Source organism: Bicyclus anynana, chromosome 8, assembly GCF_947172395.1.
Source record: "Bicyclus anynana chromosome 8, ilBicAnyn1.1, whole genome shotgun sequence".
In the NCBI taxonomy this organism is placed as follows: Eukaryota; Metazoa; Arthropoda; class Insecta; order Lepidoptera; family Nymphalidae; genus Bicyclus; species Bicyclus anynana.
In genome coordinates, this window is record NC_069090.1 from 13,780,659 (window position 1) to 13,801,761 (window position 21,103).

The 21,103-nt window shown below is 36.8% G+C and overlaps 1 protein-coding gene and 2 long non-coding RNA genes across 3 annotated transcripts in view; 2 read left to right on the plus strand and 1 right to left on the minus strand.

Annotated features, from left to right (window-relative positions):
* Positions 1-1,292: 1,292 nt before the first annotated feature.
* LOC112051546 (clathrin heavy chain) overlaps positions 1,293-21,103 on the plus strand; it is a gene marked incomplete in the record, with an annotated part of 44,231 nt that continues 24,420 nt past the window's right edge. Inside the window, 7 exon segments of the mRNA XM_052882926.1 lie at positions 1,293-1,407; positions 1,562-1,672; positions 5,594-5,819; positions 12,568-12,825; positions 13,459-13,647; positions 14,416-14,670; positions 15,451-15,647. Coding sequence (XP_052738886.1) covers positions 1,631-1,672; positions 5,594-5,819; positions 12,568-12,825; positions 13,459-13,647; positions 14,416-14,670; positions 15,451-15,647 — 1,167 coding nt within the window.
* On the plus strand, positions 15,893-17,180 carry LOC112051547 (uncharacterized). The gene is made up of 2 exons (XR_002887241.2): positions 15,893-15,974; positions 16,520-17,180. It is a non-coding gene; the product is annotated as an uncharacterized LOC112051547 (long non-coding RNA).
* LOC112051548 (uncharacterized) lies at positions 16,982-18,697 on the minus strand. Its single transcript, XR_008251004.1, has 2 exons — positions 18,471-18,697; positions 16,982-18,387 (listed from the first exon to the last, which is right to left on the minus strand). It is a non-coding gene; the product is annotated as an uncharacterized LOC112051548 (long non-coding RNA).

Sequence of the window (21,103 nt, forward strand, 5' to 3'; positions counted from 1 at the left end):
CATTCGGGTCACGGGTTGTTCGGGTTTTGTGTATCGTTGCGACGCGGCTTGAAGTAGGTAGGTATTTGAACTGAACACCCGTAAGACCCGAAGCGGAACCCGATCCTTTGATTGACCGACGGATTCAAAACAAAGTTATGCCTACTATCAGTTAAATAAATATTGTGGTTTGTAATTGTATCGCTTTTGCGTGGTGATACAATAATATTAAGTCATCGTCTAAATTTACATTCGAAAAATGGGAAATTTTATTTTATGTTTTTATGAATATAGATAAAAATATGTAAATAATTAAAGTTATCATATATTAAGTAAATAATTAGTACATAGATTTAAGAGTCGGTACAAGGTTAGCATTATAACAAAATCTCAATTATATAAATAAAACTATTGCTAAAAGTAATACATACCTACATATATATTTTAGACTTTATTCCTTACGAATTTACCACTCAAGTCATCATCATTATCAACTACAGAATAGAGAATGATACAGAATGACTCTTTACAAGCCGCGAGATGAAGCCGATGAAACTCATAAATAAAACAAATGTCACGTGTCATGCATCCGCTTAAGTATACAAACTTTTTTCTTAATTCATCAAATATAATATAAATATAAATAAAAGATATAACTACAGATTGTACTTGCGAATGACGATTCGACATTATAAGCAATTGAGACAAATAATTATTTGTAACACTAATACAATCAAAATAAAGTTCAATTTAGTGTGGTCGGTCGAGAGATCGAGTTTATTATATGGATCACCAAACGGGTCTCACAATCGGGTGATTTAGTCGTCCGCGACCCGATTATTCACTAGAACTACAAATTTGAGAGTTATTGTATTGAAAATAAAGTTCAATTTAGCGTGGTCGGGTCGAGTGATCGAGTTTTTATATGAATCACAAGATCGGGTGTTTTAGACGTCCGCGACCCGATTATTCACGAGAACTACAGATTTGAGAGTTATTGTAATGAAAATAAAGTTCAATTTAGCGTGGTCGGGTCGAGTGATCGAGTTTTTATATGAATCACAAGATCGGGTGTTTTAGACGTCCGCGACCCGATTGTTCTCGAGAACTACAGACTTGAGAGTTATTGTAATGAAAATAAAGTTCAATTTAGTATGGTAAACAAAAACCTTTCGATCTTTTGATCGAGTCTGCGCCCGGGCGGGTTACCAAACGGGTCACACAAGATCGGGTGTTTTTAACGTCCGGGATCCAATCACTCACGCACAAGTAGTGATCGGGTGTCGGAGATTTGATCATTCGCGATCGACACAGGTCTATTTCATTCATTTGTGTATGTGGCAGCCGCGGGTGCATATTCGTCATTTTTACAAATAAAAAAATACCTTATTGATTTATTTTTCTTCATGTAGAAATTAAGTTGGAATAGTGAGTAGAAAATGTAAAATGCAGTAATTTTATTGTCGTGTTCCGGTCGTTGTTCATTTCCTTTCAAACATGAATGAACGCCATGTTGATTGTCAAAGGTGTCGTAGGTATCGGGTAGGAAAACAGTGAATTGAAATAATTGTGTTAATTTCAGACCCCGCGATATAAGACGGTCGTTCGTAAGTCTATTTGGATTAGTTAGAGCTGAAAAAAGACAACAACCATGGCTCAAGTGTTGCCGATACGCTTTCAGGAGCACTTACAGGTGAGTACGCCCATCGAATTTTATTACTTTTGCTCAGTTCTAACAGTGGGAGGTTTGTGGGGTTGCGATATCGCTATTTATCAGAGGGCCGGACCCTTTCGTAATCGCTTTGTTGTGAAAGTAAGAAGGAAATTGTAGAAATGACATTGCGCAATTTACGATGACAGAACCACCCCCTGCTCCTGGTGTACGGAAGAGCCGGGTATTGATTTGTTCCACATTTCCTGGATCATATGATTTGCGATCCAATAAAAACCGGCAAGATCCAGACCATTTCACCCAGAAAGCATAACATCAAAGTTTTAAACATTTTGTAATCTCTCCTGTATCTTTAACTATTAATTATTGAAATGTTTGACTTACTGAGTCATCTTTGATCTATATAGGATCTTAATCTAATTTAGTTAAACATAATAGATAAGAGTTCTTGTTATCCAAGATTTAAATATGCTTAGAGCTTTGAACTGAAAAAGCAACTACAGTCTAAAGTAATTAGTTCTAAGGAAAGATGATAATAAAATTTTCAAATTATAATTGCTTATTATCTAATAAAGAGAGCATATATGACGAATTTTGTTACAATATATTATTATTATAATGTTTCCCAGACAGAATATAATTATCTTCTCAAAGGGCAGTGATCTAATTTCTTATCAGTGTGAGATTATTACTTATAGGAAAATAATTCAAGTTCATGTTACAAATTTTATTTTTTAACTATATTTAAAATTACATTCAAAAGTATATGCAATATGCAAAATATTTACAAGACATATACACCAAAATTATAACTACTCACTAAATTATGTCTGAATTTGGTAAAATTTGTGACAATAACCTTAAAATAGAAAGTTGCAGAAATTGCAATAGGAAGACTATGTAGAAATCTAGCCATGATTCATTCATCATAAATGTTAATTGATTATATAAACCAAATTGAAATTAGGCTATTGATAAATATCCATAAAATTTTAGGTCAGGTAGGTTAAAGTTACATCAATTGTTATAAAAAATACTACATAAAACTTTCATGATAATTATATGTTATTTAAGTGTAGAAATAAATAATGAAAACTATTAATATCATCAAGTATAGTATTGTATTAAATTTGTGTCTAGTATAATCCCAAAGTTCACAAGCAGTAGGGCATACTGAAAAGGTCAAAGTTCAAACCCCACCCTACTTGCTATTTGATATACTTTTACTTGTAGATGGGAAAGGCACCAACAAATATTTAGTTATATGTTTAATATTACACTAGGTTAATCACATTTTATTTAAGTAAAATTTTATGTGGTTGTCATTAGGCAAATGAAGTTACATCTAGAGAATTTGTTATTAGTTATATTGAGATACTAGCTGACGCCACGCGGTTTCACCCGCGTGGTTCCTGTTCCCGTAGGAATATGGGGATAATATATAGCCTATAGCCTGCCTCGATAAATGGGCTATCTAACACTGAAAGAATTTTTCAAATGGGACCAGTAGTTCCTGAGATTAGCGCGTTCAATCAAACAAACAAACAAACAAACTCTTCAGCTTTATAATATTAGTATAGATTTTTGAATTCCTTAACCCCATACTTATTGGCCACAAGTCCCAGGCTCTGCTTGGAGCTTCTCTACCATACAATGGACCCAGAACCCGCACAGTGCATCCATAGAATGATAAGATATTTATCTCTCTTGTCTCATCATATAGTAGGGGAGTCCGGGATGCTAAATTTGCAGTTACTAAAGCATCATTGGAATTGATTAGATTTGGTAGATTAGATGATAGAAAGGATAAATGGTTATATACTTTTTTCAAGTTCAGCAGTGAGGAAAAAAACTACAGACTTTATTACTTTGCCTTACTGAAATCATCAGAAAACATGAGCGATTATTCAGCAAATTATTTCACTCAAAATAAGTAAAAAATTAGCAGCGCTCATGGCTCAATAACAGAAACATAAAGGTTTTATTTTGTAATTTTGGAACCCTCTCATTCCTTTATGTTACACTCAAATTGTTAGATTTTTGAAATGCACGCCTTTTGGCTATTAAGTCACCTACCTTATCTTAATCTGATGTGCTGGTTGAGTATTTCCGAAGTTAACTTTTTTTTTTGGTTGCTTTAAACTTACCCACCAATATTAAGGGCTCATACTCGGTGGAGGTATTGAACAACATGCAAGGTATATTCCCTTATCTTCATCTGCCACGCTCAAGTAACTGCAAAAATTCCTTACTATTACAAATTTAAAATTTCCATACCTGTACATCAAATGTTCATGTTATAAAACATGAAATCTTATTAAAGTAGCTACTTAGTGAAAGATTATTGAACATTATCTTAGTATAATAATAATATATTATAGGTTTAGGTTAAGTTAAAATACTGCTTAGTCATATAAGTAGGCTAGACTGTAATCTTTTGAAGTACCAAATTGTTACTTTACAACAGAAAAAAAAATTTAAATAAGCTAAGGCATGAAAATAAAAAATATGCAATAAAAGTATAAATTTAATAAAAGAGAAAGTAATTACTGCCTAAAACAATGAGAAATAAAAAAAATTGAGGTGATTAAAAAATATTATCATTAGTTATATGTAACTATAACTACTTTATGTACAAAATATTACACAGCACCAAATTTAATCTAAACCATTAAGGAATTAACACATTTGGCACCGTGCCAACAACCCAACACACGAAGATTATGCTCCTTGATTAGAGAATCATCTTTGTGTGGAAGCTGAAAATGACAATGGCCATTATGTTAAGAAGCCTGAATGCAAAATTTAACTCAATTACACATACAATGACTTTCAAGATTATGCAGATCTAAATAGGCTAGTTGATACTTTTTTTTAAATGGTCTTTATTTGTTCATTATCATTCTACTAGATTAAAAAAATTTTTTTGAGATGTGATTACATGAAAATTTTTAATTTTAAATCTTTTTTGACAATACAAGCCAAAACACTGTCAGCCATGATGGTCTGGGTGGGTGTTGGTTTTAATCCGGTCTGGGGCATGCACCTCCAACTTTTCAGTTGTGTGCATTTTAAGAAATTAAATATCACGTGTCTGAAACGGTGAAGGAAAACGTCATAAGGAAACCTACATACCAAAAAATTTACTTAATTCTCTGTGTGTGTGAATTCTGTCAATCTGCATTGGGCCAGCATTGATAACCATGATGGTCTACATTTTAACTGTCTCATGACGTCACGTTAACAAATCCATTACCATATTGAGTGTTTGACAGAAATATTAGTTATAGTCTGAGGATTTTCCCATAACTTTAAAGTTAGTTTTTCCACTTATAGTAGCCGAACTGCATAACTATTTTTTTTTTACTAAAAAAAACAACTATATTTTTTATGCATTTTAAAATATGTAATTGTAGTGGTAAGACTGTCGATATCAATGAAATATTGCAACTGACACTCCACACTTCATTAGTAAGCTACTTCATGATATTTATCTATGAATAAGTTTGGTTAGGTCAATATAAGGATAGATACGGGACATAATTCTATCTAAGAGTGCAGTAGTAGTGCTGGGGAGTATTTCCCATAACTCTAAAAACACAAAAAATGTTCAACAAACATGTGGTTTTATTAATATTTTTGGGGTAAATAATATTTCTTTTGTAAATAGATCTTAAAATGTGTCCCTTATTTGCATCCTTATAATTATGACGTAGCCAAGTTTTACGTATTTTAAAATACAAAGTATAGATAAAGACGTGTGTTACATGGATAGTCGGGATTATTTGAATTACTTAGTATGAAACATAAAAAAAAATTTAATTTAGTTGCAGTTTTCTCCTATAAGTGGAAATCTTCTGAGCAACCTGTATAACAAAAGAAAGGAATGGTTATCTGCTTGTTTCATTAACTATGACTGTGAATAAATATCTATTGTTGCAGCTCACAAACATTGGGATAAACCCTGCCTCCATTTCCTTCAACACTCTCACAATGGAATCTGACAAGTTCATCTGTGTCCGTGAGAAGGTCGGGGAGACGTCTGAGGTGGTCATCATTGACATGGCAGACCCCACCAACCCCATCAGGAGGCCAATTAGCGCAGATTCTGCCATCATGAACCCAGCTAGCAAAGTCATTGCTCTGAAGGGCAAAGCTGGAGTGGAGGGTGAGCCATCTCTATAGTATTTCAGCTTTTTGTTATTTTTTTTTTTATTCTTTACAAGTTAGCTCTTGACAACAGTTTCACCTGATGGTAAGTCATCACTATGTATTGAGATGCAATCTAAGATGGAAGTGGGTTAACTTGTTAGCCACAGCATTTAATCCACATCCCTTTCGGTTTCTACACGACATCGTACTATAACGCTTATTCGCTTGGCGGTACGACTTTGCCGGTAAGATGTGACTAACCGATTAAGAAAACCTCAATCGGCCCAGCCGGAAATCGAACCCAGGACCTCCGTCTTGCAAATCCACCGCGCTACTGCGCCACGAAGGCCGTCGAAGGTATATCATATACATTTACTATTGCATAATATGCTATTATGAAACTGTATGTTTGGTTTACGTAGCCAGTTTTGACATCGGCGCTGGCCGAGTTTACAGCACTAAGTTGTGGGTTGGATTATCCAAACATCCAACTTCAATCCAACAAGGGTGTGACTTGTGTAAATCAGTTACCATTGTTTTTTTTTTTAAAGAGTATTTTCCATATCTTTTTAAATATGACCAATATTCCCATTTCCCACTAAGTCCGTCGGGAAAGACTGTATTAGGAGTACGACAATAGTCCTACGGGCCGGGGATCGAACCACCTCCCTTCTGTGATGAGTCTCACCGCTTTACCGTCGAGCTAATGAGGTTCTAATGTAAAAGTAATATTTTCATTTGGACCATTAATACTTGGGATTAATTTTATTTACCATTAATACTTGGATATTAAGCATTGTCTATTTACCATAATTATATGTATTTTTTAATTTTTATTTTATTGTAAATTTTATAATTTTGTAAACGTAATATCACGTTTACAAAATTATAAAATTATAAAATTTACAATAAAATAAAAATATGCTTAATATCCCAAGTATTAATGGTAAATAAAATTTAAGAAAGTAAATCTTAAATGTCTATTGTAACATATACATAGCTATATGTATATAGTATTGGCCAAGTTCATTAAGATGCTCCGAAAATGTCGGTAAACTGTATCAATAAAGTAGAACGTCGGCAAAGAGCCAAGCCCATAGACGGCGTCATGATGCGGCAACTTTTCCACTAGGCTGTGTGAAACAACTCTGTCCCAATTAAAAAAAATATTTTTCAAATCGATTCATGCGGCTTTGAGTAATCGATGTACATATAGTATAAAAAAATACCGGTTAACTTGAGAACCTCCTCCTTTTTGAAGTCGGTTAAAAATAATAAATATACTTATGCTAAGGGGTACATAGTCGTCACACACTATTTTGTGTGTGTATGTAACTACTTATAACCATTGCCGTATCTAGGATTATTTCCTAGGATGGGCCTGGCCACTACATCAAGTCTATTATTAGTATCATAATAGAATTCCATGACGGTAATCCAAGAATCCTAGGCTGGGCACAGGTCTATTCTAGGGTGGGCACGCACCCGCACGCAACTAAGGCAGCATAATCATTAGGCTGCCTGTCCACCATAGCGGAGCGAAGGAGCGTAGCGGAGAAACTGACTAATGCAGAGCGGAGTTGCGTACTGTGTCTGTCCACCGAAGTGGAGCGAGGGTGCGGAGCGGAGTTGCAGTCTATGTTAAATTTATTTTTTTAATCCCGCTCCGCTTACCGGTTTGATATGAATTTTTAAACTAGCTTGCAAGTTCCTGTCCACTTAAGAGGAGCGGAGATTTTGTGCAATCCTATTGGTTAATATTTCTCCGTTTCTCGGCTCCGCCGCCTCGCTCCGCTTCGGTGGACTGGGAGCCTTAGAGATGTGCGCGAGTGCTTACGAGGGATTTTTGTGAATTTGGATAACAGGGCTCACATATTAAACACGTTAATAGCAATTATATCTTCCTAACTCATAAACCCATCGGTGCTACCTATTATCAATCTCACATTATTCGTGCCGGATTATCGCTCCCATAAGCATTAGTTTGGTGTTCACTTTAGTGGAGAGAATTAACGAAAAGTAAATGTTTACATGGTAAGAGCCGTGATAGCCCAGTGGATATGACCTCTGCCTCCGATTCCGAAGTCTACCAATCCGCATTGGGCCAGCGTGGTGAACTATTGGCCTAATCCCTCTCATTCTGAGAGGGGATTCTCGAGCTCAGCAGTGAGCCAAATATAAGTTGATAATGAAGTGTTTATAAAAAATATAAAATTAAATTAGGTGCCGCCATTTTAATTTATTTTATAAACTTGATGTACTCAGTGTGACTCACAACTATGATGAATCTACGACACCTCTCCAGTTAAAATGCAACTGGGTGTACATACACATACTCGAAATACCTACATAAACTTTTGTCGCAGTCTTTTTTTTTTATTTATTTATTCTTTACAAGTTAATCCTTGACTACAATCTCACCTGATGGTAAGTGATGATGCAGTCTAAGATGGAAGCGGGCTAACTTGTTAGGAGGAGGATGAAAATCCACACCCCTTTCGGTTTCTACACGGCATCGTACCGGAACGCTAATCGCTTGGCAGTCGCGTGAAAATAAATATTATATAACAAAATATTAAAGTATAAAAATATGTTATCCCCGTATTTCCACAGGAATGGGAAGTTCCCGCGTAGTAGTCAAGAATAAGTTAGACAAAGCCGCGAACGTCCTGTAGTTACATGTTTATGTATGTTCTGTGGTTCACTGCGTACTTTATTAATTATGATGTCGTCACGGATTATGTCTTCCACGTGTGATATAACACTTGGCAATGACTCATTTTACCATATTCAGATTTTTAAAGGCTTCCAAGTTCCGTCTATCGGTAAATGATATGATGGTAAATTATATCAACAATTATTGTTGATAAAATCATCGCATCATAAATAAAATCGGTCCTAAAATTATTTTAGGACCGATTTCAGTATAACCAAGTTCAAAGTTGCTAATCTACTTGTGATAACCGCATTAAAATTGTTTTCATAGTTCCGGTGACTAAGCCAGCAGACAAACGGGCAGACATACACCGAGTAAAAAATGGGTTTTTAATAATTCTGCGGCTTTACCCCATATATATTTTTGGGTATTTTTTTTATGTCCAGTCACTTGGTTAGTATTCTCTTTTTATAGAGCTTCTTGCAGCACCGATTCTAGTGCTTAGGGGGTCTGCACACGAGAAATACTTTAGTCTGCGCTGCGTTATTGTGCAAACTTAAGTTGGTATAAATACAATATATTCTGTTCGTGCCGATGTCTGGATGTATCTGCGTCGATTTATCTCACATCGTCGCAGGGGTGATGGATGGACTACACATCAAAGACTGACTACAGTGGTCTTTATGGTCTATGTCTACGTGCGTAAATAATTTTAACGTTGTAATTTGACATAAAAATTAACGATTTATGAAATGTTCAAGTTCAAGTTTCTTAACATATACTTATAAGTCTCTTACAACTGTATGGAAAATAAGTCCAAAAAGTTATCTTTCGACTATTTATTTCTTTTTTCCAAATTGTACAAGCAACTAAATTAATCAAACGACGACATCGATATATACTTTGCTCGTATCATCCATAAGGGACCACCGACCGTATCGTATCATCCATAAGGGGACACCGAGTTATAAAGAACAAACTTATTTGTACTTGGCGAACGAAGTTCCAAATTTAACCCGCGCATCACGCGAGCATATTTTCTCAAATCTGTACGTCTTGAAGTCTGCCAATCCACATTGAGCCAGCGTGGTGGACTAACGCCTTTCATTTTGAGAAGAGACTCGTGCTTAGCAGAGAGCCGAATGTGGGTTCTTAATGATGACCCTCGCGACAGAAAGCACAACGTGTGGATACCCCATTATGTGTCATCCAATTTCTATACTCCAATTTCACGGTCTCGACTCTACGGATGATGCCTACAATTTTCGGAAACTGTTAATTATAACGTTTCAAATGTTGTTCGTATGTCAACGCCCCTCTGTGTGTATTGTATTTGAGTGCTTTGTTTATCTTATCGCGAACTAACGATGTGTGTAAAGTATTTCATATAGTATTATATGATAAATTGCATACAATCGTTTATATAAAAAACTTCAGCTATGTTTTTTGAACACTACCTACCAATATTTCTCTTGGCTCTGTGACTTTATTATTGCCTCATTCGGTCCGTGGCTGACAAGTACTCGTAGTTCGGCTTTGTATGGTGAGGCCTAAGCCTCTTAACTTACCTATATATGTGCTATGTATACATATAAAAGCGAAAGATCACGAAACATCGAAAATAGCTTAACTTACAAAGAAGAAGGCAGTGAGGTAATGTATACTTAGTCCACTAAGAATGGATTTTGCGACTGGGCCGGATTAACGAAGTCTAAGGGCGGACGAATTCGCAGGCCTTTATCTAAAAAATTAGATACGAAACCTAGGTACATCTTGCCAAGGTTCGATCAAAATTTCAACCAGGACATTAATCTATCTTCGATCCTACGACGAGTATATTTTGTTTCAAAAACTGCAACGTAAAAGGTTACCATTTCTTGCTACACTCACTCTGTCTTCTTACTAATATGTGGCTTCTTATAAAAGGAGGACTTAAATGCGATTTCTTTTGCGATTCTGATACTCGTAATTGCCAATTGTTATATATACAACAATTCACACCCGATATACTTATCATTAACCGACTTCCAAAAAGGAGGAGGTTCTACGTTCGGCTGTATGTATGTTTTTTTTTTTTTTTATGTATGTCCAGCGATAATTCCGTCATTTGTGGACCGATTTTGAAAATTCTTTTTTTTATGTTTAGAATCCTTTTATGTCCATAATATGCATATTAATATTATAAATGCTAAAAGAAAAATGTCTGTCCGTTATCTTTTCACGGTTAAACTGCTGAATAATTTTGCTTAATTGGATCTTGGAACAAAACATAGTCTTTTATTTGTCGCAAAAATAAAGAGGGTGAAATAGGGGTTAAAAGTATGTATGAAAGTAAGAGATTTTTTCATTTTTAGGTGTTAAAATGGAATGAAAGTTTTCGGTTTACCCCGATTATCTAGGACGTCCGCTATATGAGTTATAAATATTTTCATTGATACGCCTACGCGTCTCCTTTAACGTTCTAGGGCTACACAATTACGTCACTAATCGGCGTCTCGACGGCGCGGATGGAGATGGATGATTCTTCCGAAAGAAAATTCATATTGATTTATATATTTTTTTAAATATCAATAAAGATATGTAATAAAACAGGTGTGGATAAACTCGATTTACTTATAGGCATTATCCTTATTAAAGCTTAGCTTTTTTTAGCTCCTCATTTTTCATGCATTTTTTTCGGTGTTGTGCGAGTTGCTGTCTTTTATGGATTACCCAATTCTGTATTTTAATTTTGACGGCCTCCGTGGCGCAGTGGTATGCGCGGTAAATTTACAAAACGGAGGTCCTGGGTTCGACCCCCGGCTGGGCAGTTTGAGATTTTCTTAATTAGTCCAGGTCTGGCTGGTCTAACCGGCCTACCTACTACCTACCTACCGGGCAACCTACCGGCTAAGACGTACCGCCAAGCGATTTAGCGATCCGGTACGATGCCGTGTAGAAACCGAAAGGGGTATGGATTTTTATCCTCCTCCTAACAAGTTAGCCCGCTTCCATCTTAGACTGCATCATCACTTACCGGTGAGATTGTAGTCAAGGGCTAACTCGTAAAGAAAAAAAAAATAAGAAACTTAACGCACCTCAAATCAACATCCGGTAAATAACCTATCAAAATGTCTAAAGCCTTTAGCACAGGGACAGCGTACCTAATAGGTTTAATAAACATAGCGATATGTGCACTTGTACGACTTTATCTGTTCTTGAATTAATAATCATGTCAATAACCCCTGAAGACTGCGCGCAGGCTCAATATCTGCCTAGAGATAGCTAAGAGCACTAGGACGTGTCACGTTCATTGCACTTTACTGTAGTACTAAGTAAACGCTGTGAACGCAAAAATTGCCAATATCGGTATTAACGAGGGCTTATGAGTACCTTAATAGTTGATCAGTTTCATGAAAAAATTAAAGTTTCTTGGATTTCTATTATAATTCTGCTACACGTAAATTATCTGCATCCATACGTAATGTCTCTTGGACTCGTACGACTTGCTGAGATCTTCATTTCTGATTCGCACAGCGAAGTTTGGGAATGATGTTCTTGCTTCTGTTGACCTACCACCTACAGCGTGGATATCGTATCAGGCAAAGAGTGAATAGGCACCTTCTAGGCAAGCACGTTCGATCGTAGGCTGCATCTTTGTTTACCACCAGGCATGATGATTACAGGCTAGCGCTGGTAAAAACAAACTTTTTAGTGTATAGGCCCTCCAAACTAAATTCCCTACGGCCTACGCGGTATTGCTTGCTCGTCAAACATAAATACACATAAATGCCCAAGATCAACAATCCATTTTTTTTTGTAAATTTTGTATCATCTGTATGTTTAAATAACCTTGGGTGAGTTTGTTGTGGGCTCTTCTCCGACTAAGGGGTGTTTGGAACCCTCGTAACTTTAATTTCAAGTTTTCGACTTTAATTACCACCATTAAATCATGGCATATCTTGACGTTTCAAAAGTGCTTGCCTAATTTAAATGAATGAAATTAATTTTGAATTAGAATTAGGACTCAATTGTGTTCAAGCTAAGACAGTTTCGTAAGGGGGAGGTATTGTCTCAAGAAGTCAGTTTTAGTAAAAATTGTATACTTATTTTGTATTGTTTGTCTCAGCAGCGCAAAAGACCCTCCAAATATTCAACATTGAGATGAAATCCAAGATGAAGGCGCACACGATGACCGAGGATGTCGTCTTCTGGAAGTGGATCTCGCCGAACACCCTCGCGCTGGTCACCAAGATGTCCGTCTACCACTGGTCCATGGAGGGCGACTCCACGCCGGTCAAGATGTTCGACAGGCATGCCTCGCTCACCGAGTGCCAAATCATCAACTATAGGACCGATCCAAAACAGCAATGGTTACTGTTAGTTGGTTAGTAATTAGTATACTTTTTTTTTCATTGTTTATAATTTTCACTTTGCAAGGCACGCAAACGATTAATGTGGTTTTTTATTGTCTTTCCAGCAGTCATTTTTTAAAGACTCTGCTTAGCCATAGAACTAAGCAGAATAGTTGTTCAACAGTCTTCAGGTGAAAAGCTGCTCCACGCTTCTGACAAGCTTATTAGTACAATCTATACTAATATAATAAAGCTGAAGAGTTTGTTTGTTTGTTTGTTTGATTGAACGCGCTAATCTCAGGAACTACTGGTCCGATATGAAAAAATTAAAATTTTGCCACTGTGCAGTCAACATCTAAAGATTAGGCATAAAATGGCCTCTACAGCTTGGCAAGTTCGTTGACGACACTCCCATGATATACAGGCGACGGGGGGTAGGACTGCGCGGGTGTGAAGCTGTACGCGCGGGGCATATCTACCCCCGGCCCGCGCGGATCGTCGAGAGTGTTACGAACGACTTTCCCAAGCAATAGAAGTTTTATTGTCGGTTGTCACTAAAGTAGAAAGATAAATCAATTTCACAGATACACACACTCAAGGACGCACGGGTACACACACATATACTTTGTAAGTGTCAAAATAATATAGAGCTTCTTTATTTATAGGTATTTCAGCGCAACAGAACCGTGTGGTGGGTGCTATGCAGCTGTACTCTGTGGAGCGCAAGTGCTCGCAGCCCATCGAAGGGCACGCCGCCTCCTTTGCGACCTTCAAGGCGGAGGGCAACGCTGAACCCTCCACGTTGTTCTGCTTCGCTGTGAGGACGGCCCAGGGTGGCAAGCTTCATATTATTGGTAAGGAGAGCTAGCTGATTATAACAACTAGCTGAACCGGCAAACATTGTTCTGTCATATTAATTTCTTTAATACAAATGTACTAAAATAGTGTGTTTGTATGAAAGATACCAAAACAGAGGATAGGGTGAAAAATACTTCGACAAGTAAATAATAAAAAAAATTCTGAGAAATCGATTCTGAGAAGTGCGACCACCGATACCGTGACACGAGTTCCCTAGCGAAAACATTTACCCACTACACTTTAATCCTATCCTATCCTTAACATTTAAGTGATAATATTTTAGATTAGAATGACCTAACCGTTCACCACCAGCGACACTGGCCGAGTGCGGCGAGTCCATATAAAATGTATGAAAATTTCAAAAAAGAGGTCGGTAGCGGCGTATTGTGGCTGTGGCGTGGTTCCCGTTTGTGTTGACACTAAGGGAGACTTTTTTTAAAAATTAATTCTTGACTACAATCTCACCTGATGTTAAGTTATGATGCAATCTAAGGTGAAAGCGGGTTAACTTGTTAGTAGGTGGATGAAAATCCACACCCCTTTCGGTTTCTACACGACATCATACCGGAACGCTAAATCGCTTGGCGGTACATCTTTGTCGGTAGTGTGATAACTAGCCACGGTCAAAGCCTCCCACCATCCAAAAAGTCTGGGAGAGATTGCTTTTGCGATAAGACCACTTTTAAAAAGACTAAGCATCTTATTAGCTCTGTGTATTTTTGAGTGTGGAATTAAATATTTTAAATAAATAAATATAATTACAGAGGTGGGCCAAACGCCAGCAGGCAACCAGCCGTTCCCCAAGAAGGCAGTGGACGTGTTCTTCCCTGCAGAAGCGCAGAACGACTTCCCGGTGGCTATGCAGGTGTCGCCCAAGTACGACGTCATATACCTCATCACCAAGTACGGCTACATACACATGTATGACATCGAGACCGGCACCTGCATATACATGAACCGTATCTCCTCTGATACCATATTCGTGACCGCCCCACATGAGGCTACTGGGGGAATTATTGGTAAGTATCTTTGCTGCTTGTATTTTTGATTTGTTCTATAATCTATAGTATAAAAATGAATATAATATGAAATGTGTTGCTAAGCGAAAATTTGGAGAACGGCTGAACTGATGTGGCTAATTCTTTTTTGGAATATTCCTTGAAGTATGACCATGGTTTTTTTTAGGATACCTTGGGTATGTTGGAGTAGGGTAGGGCAGGTGTAGGGTGAGAGTAGAATAGGATAGGGATAGGGTGTCAAAGCAAAGCTTGATTGGGTCCGCTAGTGGTTTTATAAATGTAAAAACTTTGTTTGAATACCTTTGAATTCGTATTTAAACAATTTACAGATGATAAATATTTATTTTAGACGTCTTATTGTTAAAGGGATTAATAAGCGGATTACCTAAAGTTATTTTCATGTTTCAAAATTTGATTTTTCAAGTTGAATTAGTATTTTAGGTATTTTTTATAGTAATAATTGACGGACCAAGTAGATGGCCAACCTGATAGTAAATGTAAAACTATCGCCTATAGACAGCGCAACTCACCACAGGGTGTGCAAGAAACTCGTCCATAGTCCTACAAACACAGCTGGACTTGACTATACTATTCTATTTACAAATGAAAATCTTTGCTCTTATAAACACTCAAAAGATTTTAACGATAGAAAGAGTAATTCAAGAAATTTATAATGTATGTGTGTGTGTGTTCTTAAATATGTCATGGCTCAGGGTTTCCATGAGGACAAAGTCTTACATGTAAACAAGCATTTGGTGAAAACATCAAAAACGTTTGCAGGTGTCAACCGCAAAGGGCAAGTGCTGTCGGTAACTGTGGAGGAGGACTCCATAGTGCCGTACATCAACACGGTGCTGCAGAACCCGGAGCTGGCGCTGCGCCTCGCCGTCCGGAACAACCTGGCCGGAGCCGAGGAGCTGTTCGTCAGGAAGTTCAACATGCTCTTCACTAACGGCCAGTACGGGGAGGCGGCTAAGGTGAGTCATCAGCATCATAGTGCCGTACTTCAATGCGGTGCTGCAAAACCTGGAGTTGGCGCTGCGCCTCGCCGTCAGGAACAACCTGGCCGGAGCCGAGGAACTGTTCGTCAGGAAGTTCAATATGCTCTTCACTAACGGCCAGTACGGGGAGGCGGCTAAGGTGAGTCATCAGCATCATAGTGCCGTACTTCAATGCGGTGCTGCAAAACCTGGTGTTAGCGCTGCGATTCGCCGCCAGGTTTCAACCTGGCCGGAGCCGAGGAGCTGTTCGTCAGGAAGTTCAACATGCTCTTCACTAACGGCCAGTACGGGGAGGCGGCTAAGGTGAGTCATCAGTATCAGAGTGCTGTACATCAATACGGTGCTGCAGAACCCGAAGCTAGCGCTGCGCCTCGCTGTCAGGAACAACCTGGCCGGAGCCGAGGAGTTGTTCGTCAGGAAGTTCAACCTGCTCTTCACTAACGGCTACGGCTAGTACGGGGAGGCGGCTAGAGTGAGTCATGAGGATTTTCCAAATGTGTCCAATCTAAGAAGAAAGCCACAACAAACTTGGTTTGGTTTTCAGGTTTTTATCACCATCTCTTTTTTTAGAATAAAGCACCTGTTCCCCACACAAAACTGAATCATTGAATCGGTACTCCACCGTCATATGTTTCATCAATAAAATTTACCACTTTCATTATTTCTAATGGAAAGTCATCCAAGTTGTGTGCTCTTTGTATGATAATTGGAAAGAAATATTTTGTCAATTTGTTCTCTTAAAGAAATGTTAATACATACAATAAATGTGTCAGTTCAGTTTAAACAAAAACATGCATAAAAAAGGATTAAAGTGATAATTCAATTCTGTCATCTATTTCTTTGACAAGGACCTAATCAAATTTGATTCAAATGAAGACCTTGAACCCGAGACACGCAACGGAAAACTGTGTACCTGCAACATACTGTGAAAAATCCTAACAAATACTTTATGAAGACTAAGCCAAGCTGGAGGCAGAATTCATCTATGAATTCATTGGAAACTCAAAAGTGTTGGAACTTGTTTTCTTCTTTCTCAAATATTTGTAGGTCGCTGGCAATCATACCCCAATATTAATATTAACTGGAACATAATTATAATTCAAAATTCGTTTTACTATTCTTTGCTAAAAATTAAGTAAATTCTCGCAGAAACGCCATCCATATTCCACAGCATTTGAATACTCTTGTTACCTACTACTTATCTACCTACAAGTATTAAATTTATTTTTATTCAATTGATTGTTTGATCTAAATTACTATCAACTTTTAATTTAATAATAAGGCGCATAATTAAATCAAAATATTATGGGTAGTTTTTAATATTTTATTGCTCTTTTTTTATAAATGTTTTTTATAAATTGGTTAAATGTTTTTATTAATTAATGTCTTAATCTATTCTGTTAAATTTAAAATGAAATTGTACATATTGTATCATAAACGAGAAATTCATATATATACTTAATTTTCTTCAATATAATATAAAATAAAGATGTTTTACAAAATTCTTTCACTTACTTATTTTTTTTTTCTTTACTTTCCTCTTTTTCTTTGTAAACTATTTTTGTCATAACTAACAAAAAAATGAGCATTATTGAGTTAGTAATTTTTTTTTAATACAGTTAACATGCTTTAATTAATTTGGACATGACATCTAACAATAATTAATATTTGTCCACGTAGTAATACTTGTAAGGAACATATCTTCTGTTTTACACGTTTGGGCAAATATCACTGCCATCACTGGGCAAAGCAATGTTATATCTTGGTTTAAATTATTAATATTTCATGTTTTCGTGTATTTTTCTGTGCAATGAAGTATTTCTTCTTCTGGGTTCAAAAGTCTATTGTGCTCTCTAAACACAGGAGTGTAGGCCTTTAATTTAGACTATTTCCTACTGAGGATGTATTGGGAAACAATAAACTCAATAAGTTCATAGCCCAGTATAGAACTTTATATGATCAAACGAACTTCCAAGTGAAGTTCGATCATTATTATATGAGCTGCATCATTAGAATATATGATACCATGTAGTGTCCTCATTTAGTTACCAAGTAAATAAGGACACTACATGGTATCATATATGGATAAGACAGCAATACGCTAACACTGTCATTTTTTTAAAAGAATATTTGCCATATCTTTTTAAATATGACCATTTTTCCCATTCCCCACCAGTTAGTCGGGAAAGACTGCTAGGAGTGGGTACGACAATAAACCAATGGGGTGGAGATCGAACCACAACCCCTCGGTGATGAGTCCGACCGCTCTTATCGTTAGGCTATTGAGGCTAAACACATGTGACATATAGGTGTTGCAGTTTGTTTTTCGTCACTCCAGCAGAAAATCAACATTCCAGCTGGCGTCGTCACTGATTGATAGATACTTCAAGACCATTGTTACATTCCACAAATTATCATCATTTCCAGTCTGAGATAGTTTTTTTCAGCCAGCAGATCGCCACTATACGTTACACTCGACAAATTGTTGCGTCATTCTATCAGGCAGAAAGATATTCCGCCTAGACTTTGTTCGATAAACTTTTCCTACCACCGACTGAAGTGTGAGAGTAAATTTCTTATCGAGACATCTTGCTTTTCGACGTCATCACCATCGTTCATTCTTCATCACCATCGTTCTTTTATAAACACAATCGAGTAAAACGGCCTTCATAGCTTCCTCAAGCCCATTGTAACTTGTTTGCTTATTACGAGGAATCTGAAAAAATACCATATTATTTACCTTATGTAGCTTATCATATTATTATATTAACGTTTACGGTATAATTTGTAGAAACCCACTTTTATTGCAGTTATAAATAACAAGCCGATGCCCTGCTGTTTCACAAGCGTATTTTCCGCGTAGTTCCCGTTCCCCGTGGGAATCATCATTATCATTATCAACCCTTATTGACCTACCCCTTACCCTAAAGTCATTCGACAAGAAGAAAACAACACAATTACTGTTACAAAGCAGACCCAACATAGCACTGGTAGCAGGCATGACAACTGGACATTGTCTGCTCAATAGACACTTGAAGATAATGAAAATCGTAGAAGATTCATCATGTCCAGGTTGTGATGAGGAGGAGACCAGCTATCACTTTATAGCTGAGTGTCCCATGTTCGCGCTGGTAAGATGGGAGTTACTAGGTAAGGATACATTAAATGAAGTAGACCTGACAGATCTCAGTATAGGGGATATTGTTAGGTTCACGAAGGCTACAGGAAGATTTGAGGGGGGAACACTGTCGAGACACCAGTGAACCTGTGTCCTTTTACCACGGGAATTGGGTGGAATGGTCCATAATTAGGACTGATCACCCGTCTGGCCTCGTCAGACGTCCCCTCTATAAGTATATATACAGGGTGTGGCGTAAATAATGGATAACCCTGTACCTGCCGAAGAGACTCCTAATGGGCTATAGGAATATAGATTTTTTTTTATTTATTGAAGTTTCGTTTTGAGAAAAATGGCTTAAGTCATGTTTTTATAAAAATGGGTACTTTCACTTACTAATTTTGCTACAGTAATCTCAAATTTTGGAATTTTCTTTTTCTGTTTTTTTTATAATATAGCTTAAGAGTTGTGCTACTGTTATTGATAAGGAATTTCTAATTCGTTACTCTAGTTTTGGCAAAAATTAACATGAAAGTTCAAAAAAGCCTTATTGATTATTCAGTTTGTTAATTTTGTACATCATATGGTTTAAAAAATCTCTATTAGAGCTGATTTGCCCATTATCTTAAAAACATGCTTGCTTAATGCAGATTCCGAAACGGTATAATACTTATTACATATCGCGATATTTACGAAAAAAATTGGCAATAGTCAAGAACATGTCCTTGTTTTATTTTTATTAAGTAAATTATTAAGCTATCACAAACAAATTATCTATTGCAATTTAAGTTGACTAGGTTTACCAGTGGGTGTGTGGGTTGTTTTAAAAAATAAATAAAAAACATAAAACGATTTTTTTTTATTGAAAAAGCTAAAACACAAAAGTTTACATTTTAAACTAAATGTTCAAAATGGCCGCCATTTGCGGCAATGCAGGCCCTGCAACGACGGATGAATGACCTTTTCAGGCGTCGTACAAAGCCAGATCTCTTTATTTCGTCAGCAGCTTGAAAAATCCGGACCTTTAATTGTTCCAGGGATGTTATCTCCGTCTTGTAGACCTTTTCTTTTAAACATCCCCAGTAAAAAAAGTCGAGAGGATTCAGATCAGGAGATCTTGGCGGCCACAAAAACCACTGCCAGATAACCACTGGTTACAAAATGATGGTTGCCCTGCTCACTACGCACGCATTGTCCGGGATCACCTGAATGATGAATACAATGAGAGATGGATTGGTCGTTTAGGACCCATTTTGTGGCCGCCAAGATCTCCTGATCTGAATCCTCTCGACTTTTTTACTGGGGATGTTTAAAAGAAAAGGTCTACAAGACGGAGATAACATCCCTGGAACAATTAAAGGTCCGGATTTTTCAAGCTGCTGACGAAATAAAGAGATCTGGCTTTGTACGACGCCTGAAAAGGTCATTCATCCGTCGTTGCAGGGCCTGCATTGCCGCAAATGGCGGCCATTTTGAACATTTAGTTTAAAATGTAAACTTTTGTGTTTTAGCTTTTTCAATAAAAAAAAATCGTTTTATGTTTTTTATTTATTTTTTAAAACAACCCACACACCCACTGGTAAACCTAGTCAACTTAAATTGCAATAGATAATTTGTTTGTGATAGCTTAATAATTTACTTAATAAAAATAAAACAAAGACATGTTCTTGACTATTGCCAATTTTTTTCGTAAATATCGCGATATGTAATAAGTATTATACCGTTTCGGAATCTGCATTAAGCAAGCATGTTTTTAAGATAATGGGCAAATCAGCTCTAATAGAGATTTTTTAAACCATATGATGTACAAAATTAACAAACTGAATAATCAATAAGGCTTTTTTGAACTTTCATGTTAATTTTTGCCAAAACTAGAGTAACGAATTATAAATTCCTTATCAATAACAGTAGCACAACTCTTAAGCTATATTATAAAAAAAACAGAAAAAGAAAATTCCAAAATTTGAGATTACTGTAGCAAAATTAGTAAGTGAAAGTACCCATTTTTATAAAAACATGACTTAAGCCATTTTTCTCAAAACGAAACTTCAATAAATAAAAAAAAATCTATATTCGAATAGCCCATTTGGAGGCTCTTCGGCAGGTACAGGGTTATCCATTATTTACGCCACACCCTGTATATAACCCTTATTCGGCTCACTGCTGAGCTCGTGTCTCCTCTCAAAATGATAGGGGTTAGGCCAATATTCCACCGCGCTGACCCAATGTGGATTGGATTGCGTTTTGTCACGATGATTTTCCTTCACCGTTTCAGACACGTGATATTTAAAGTTGGAGCTGCATGCTCCAGAGC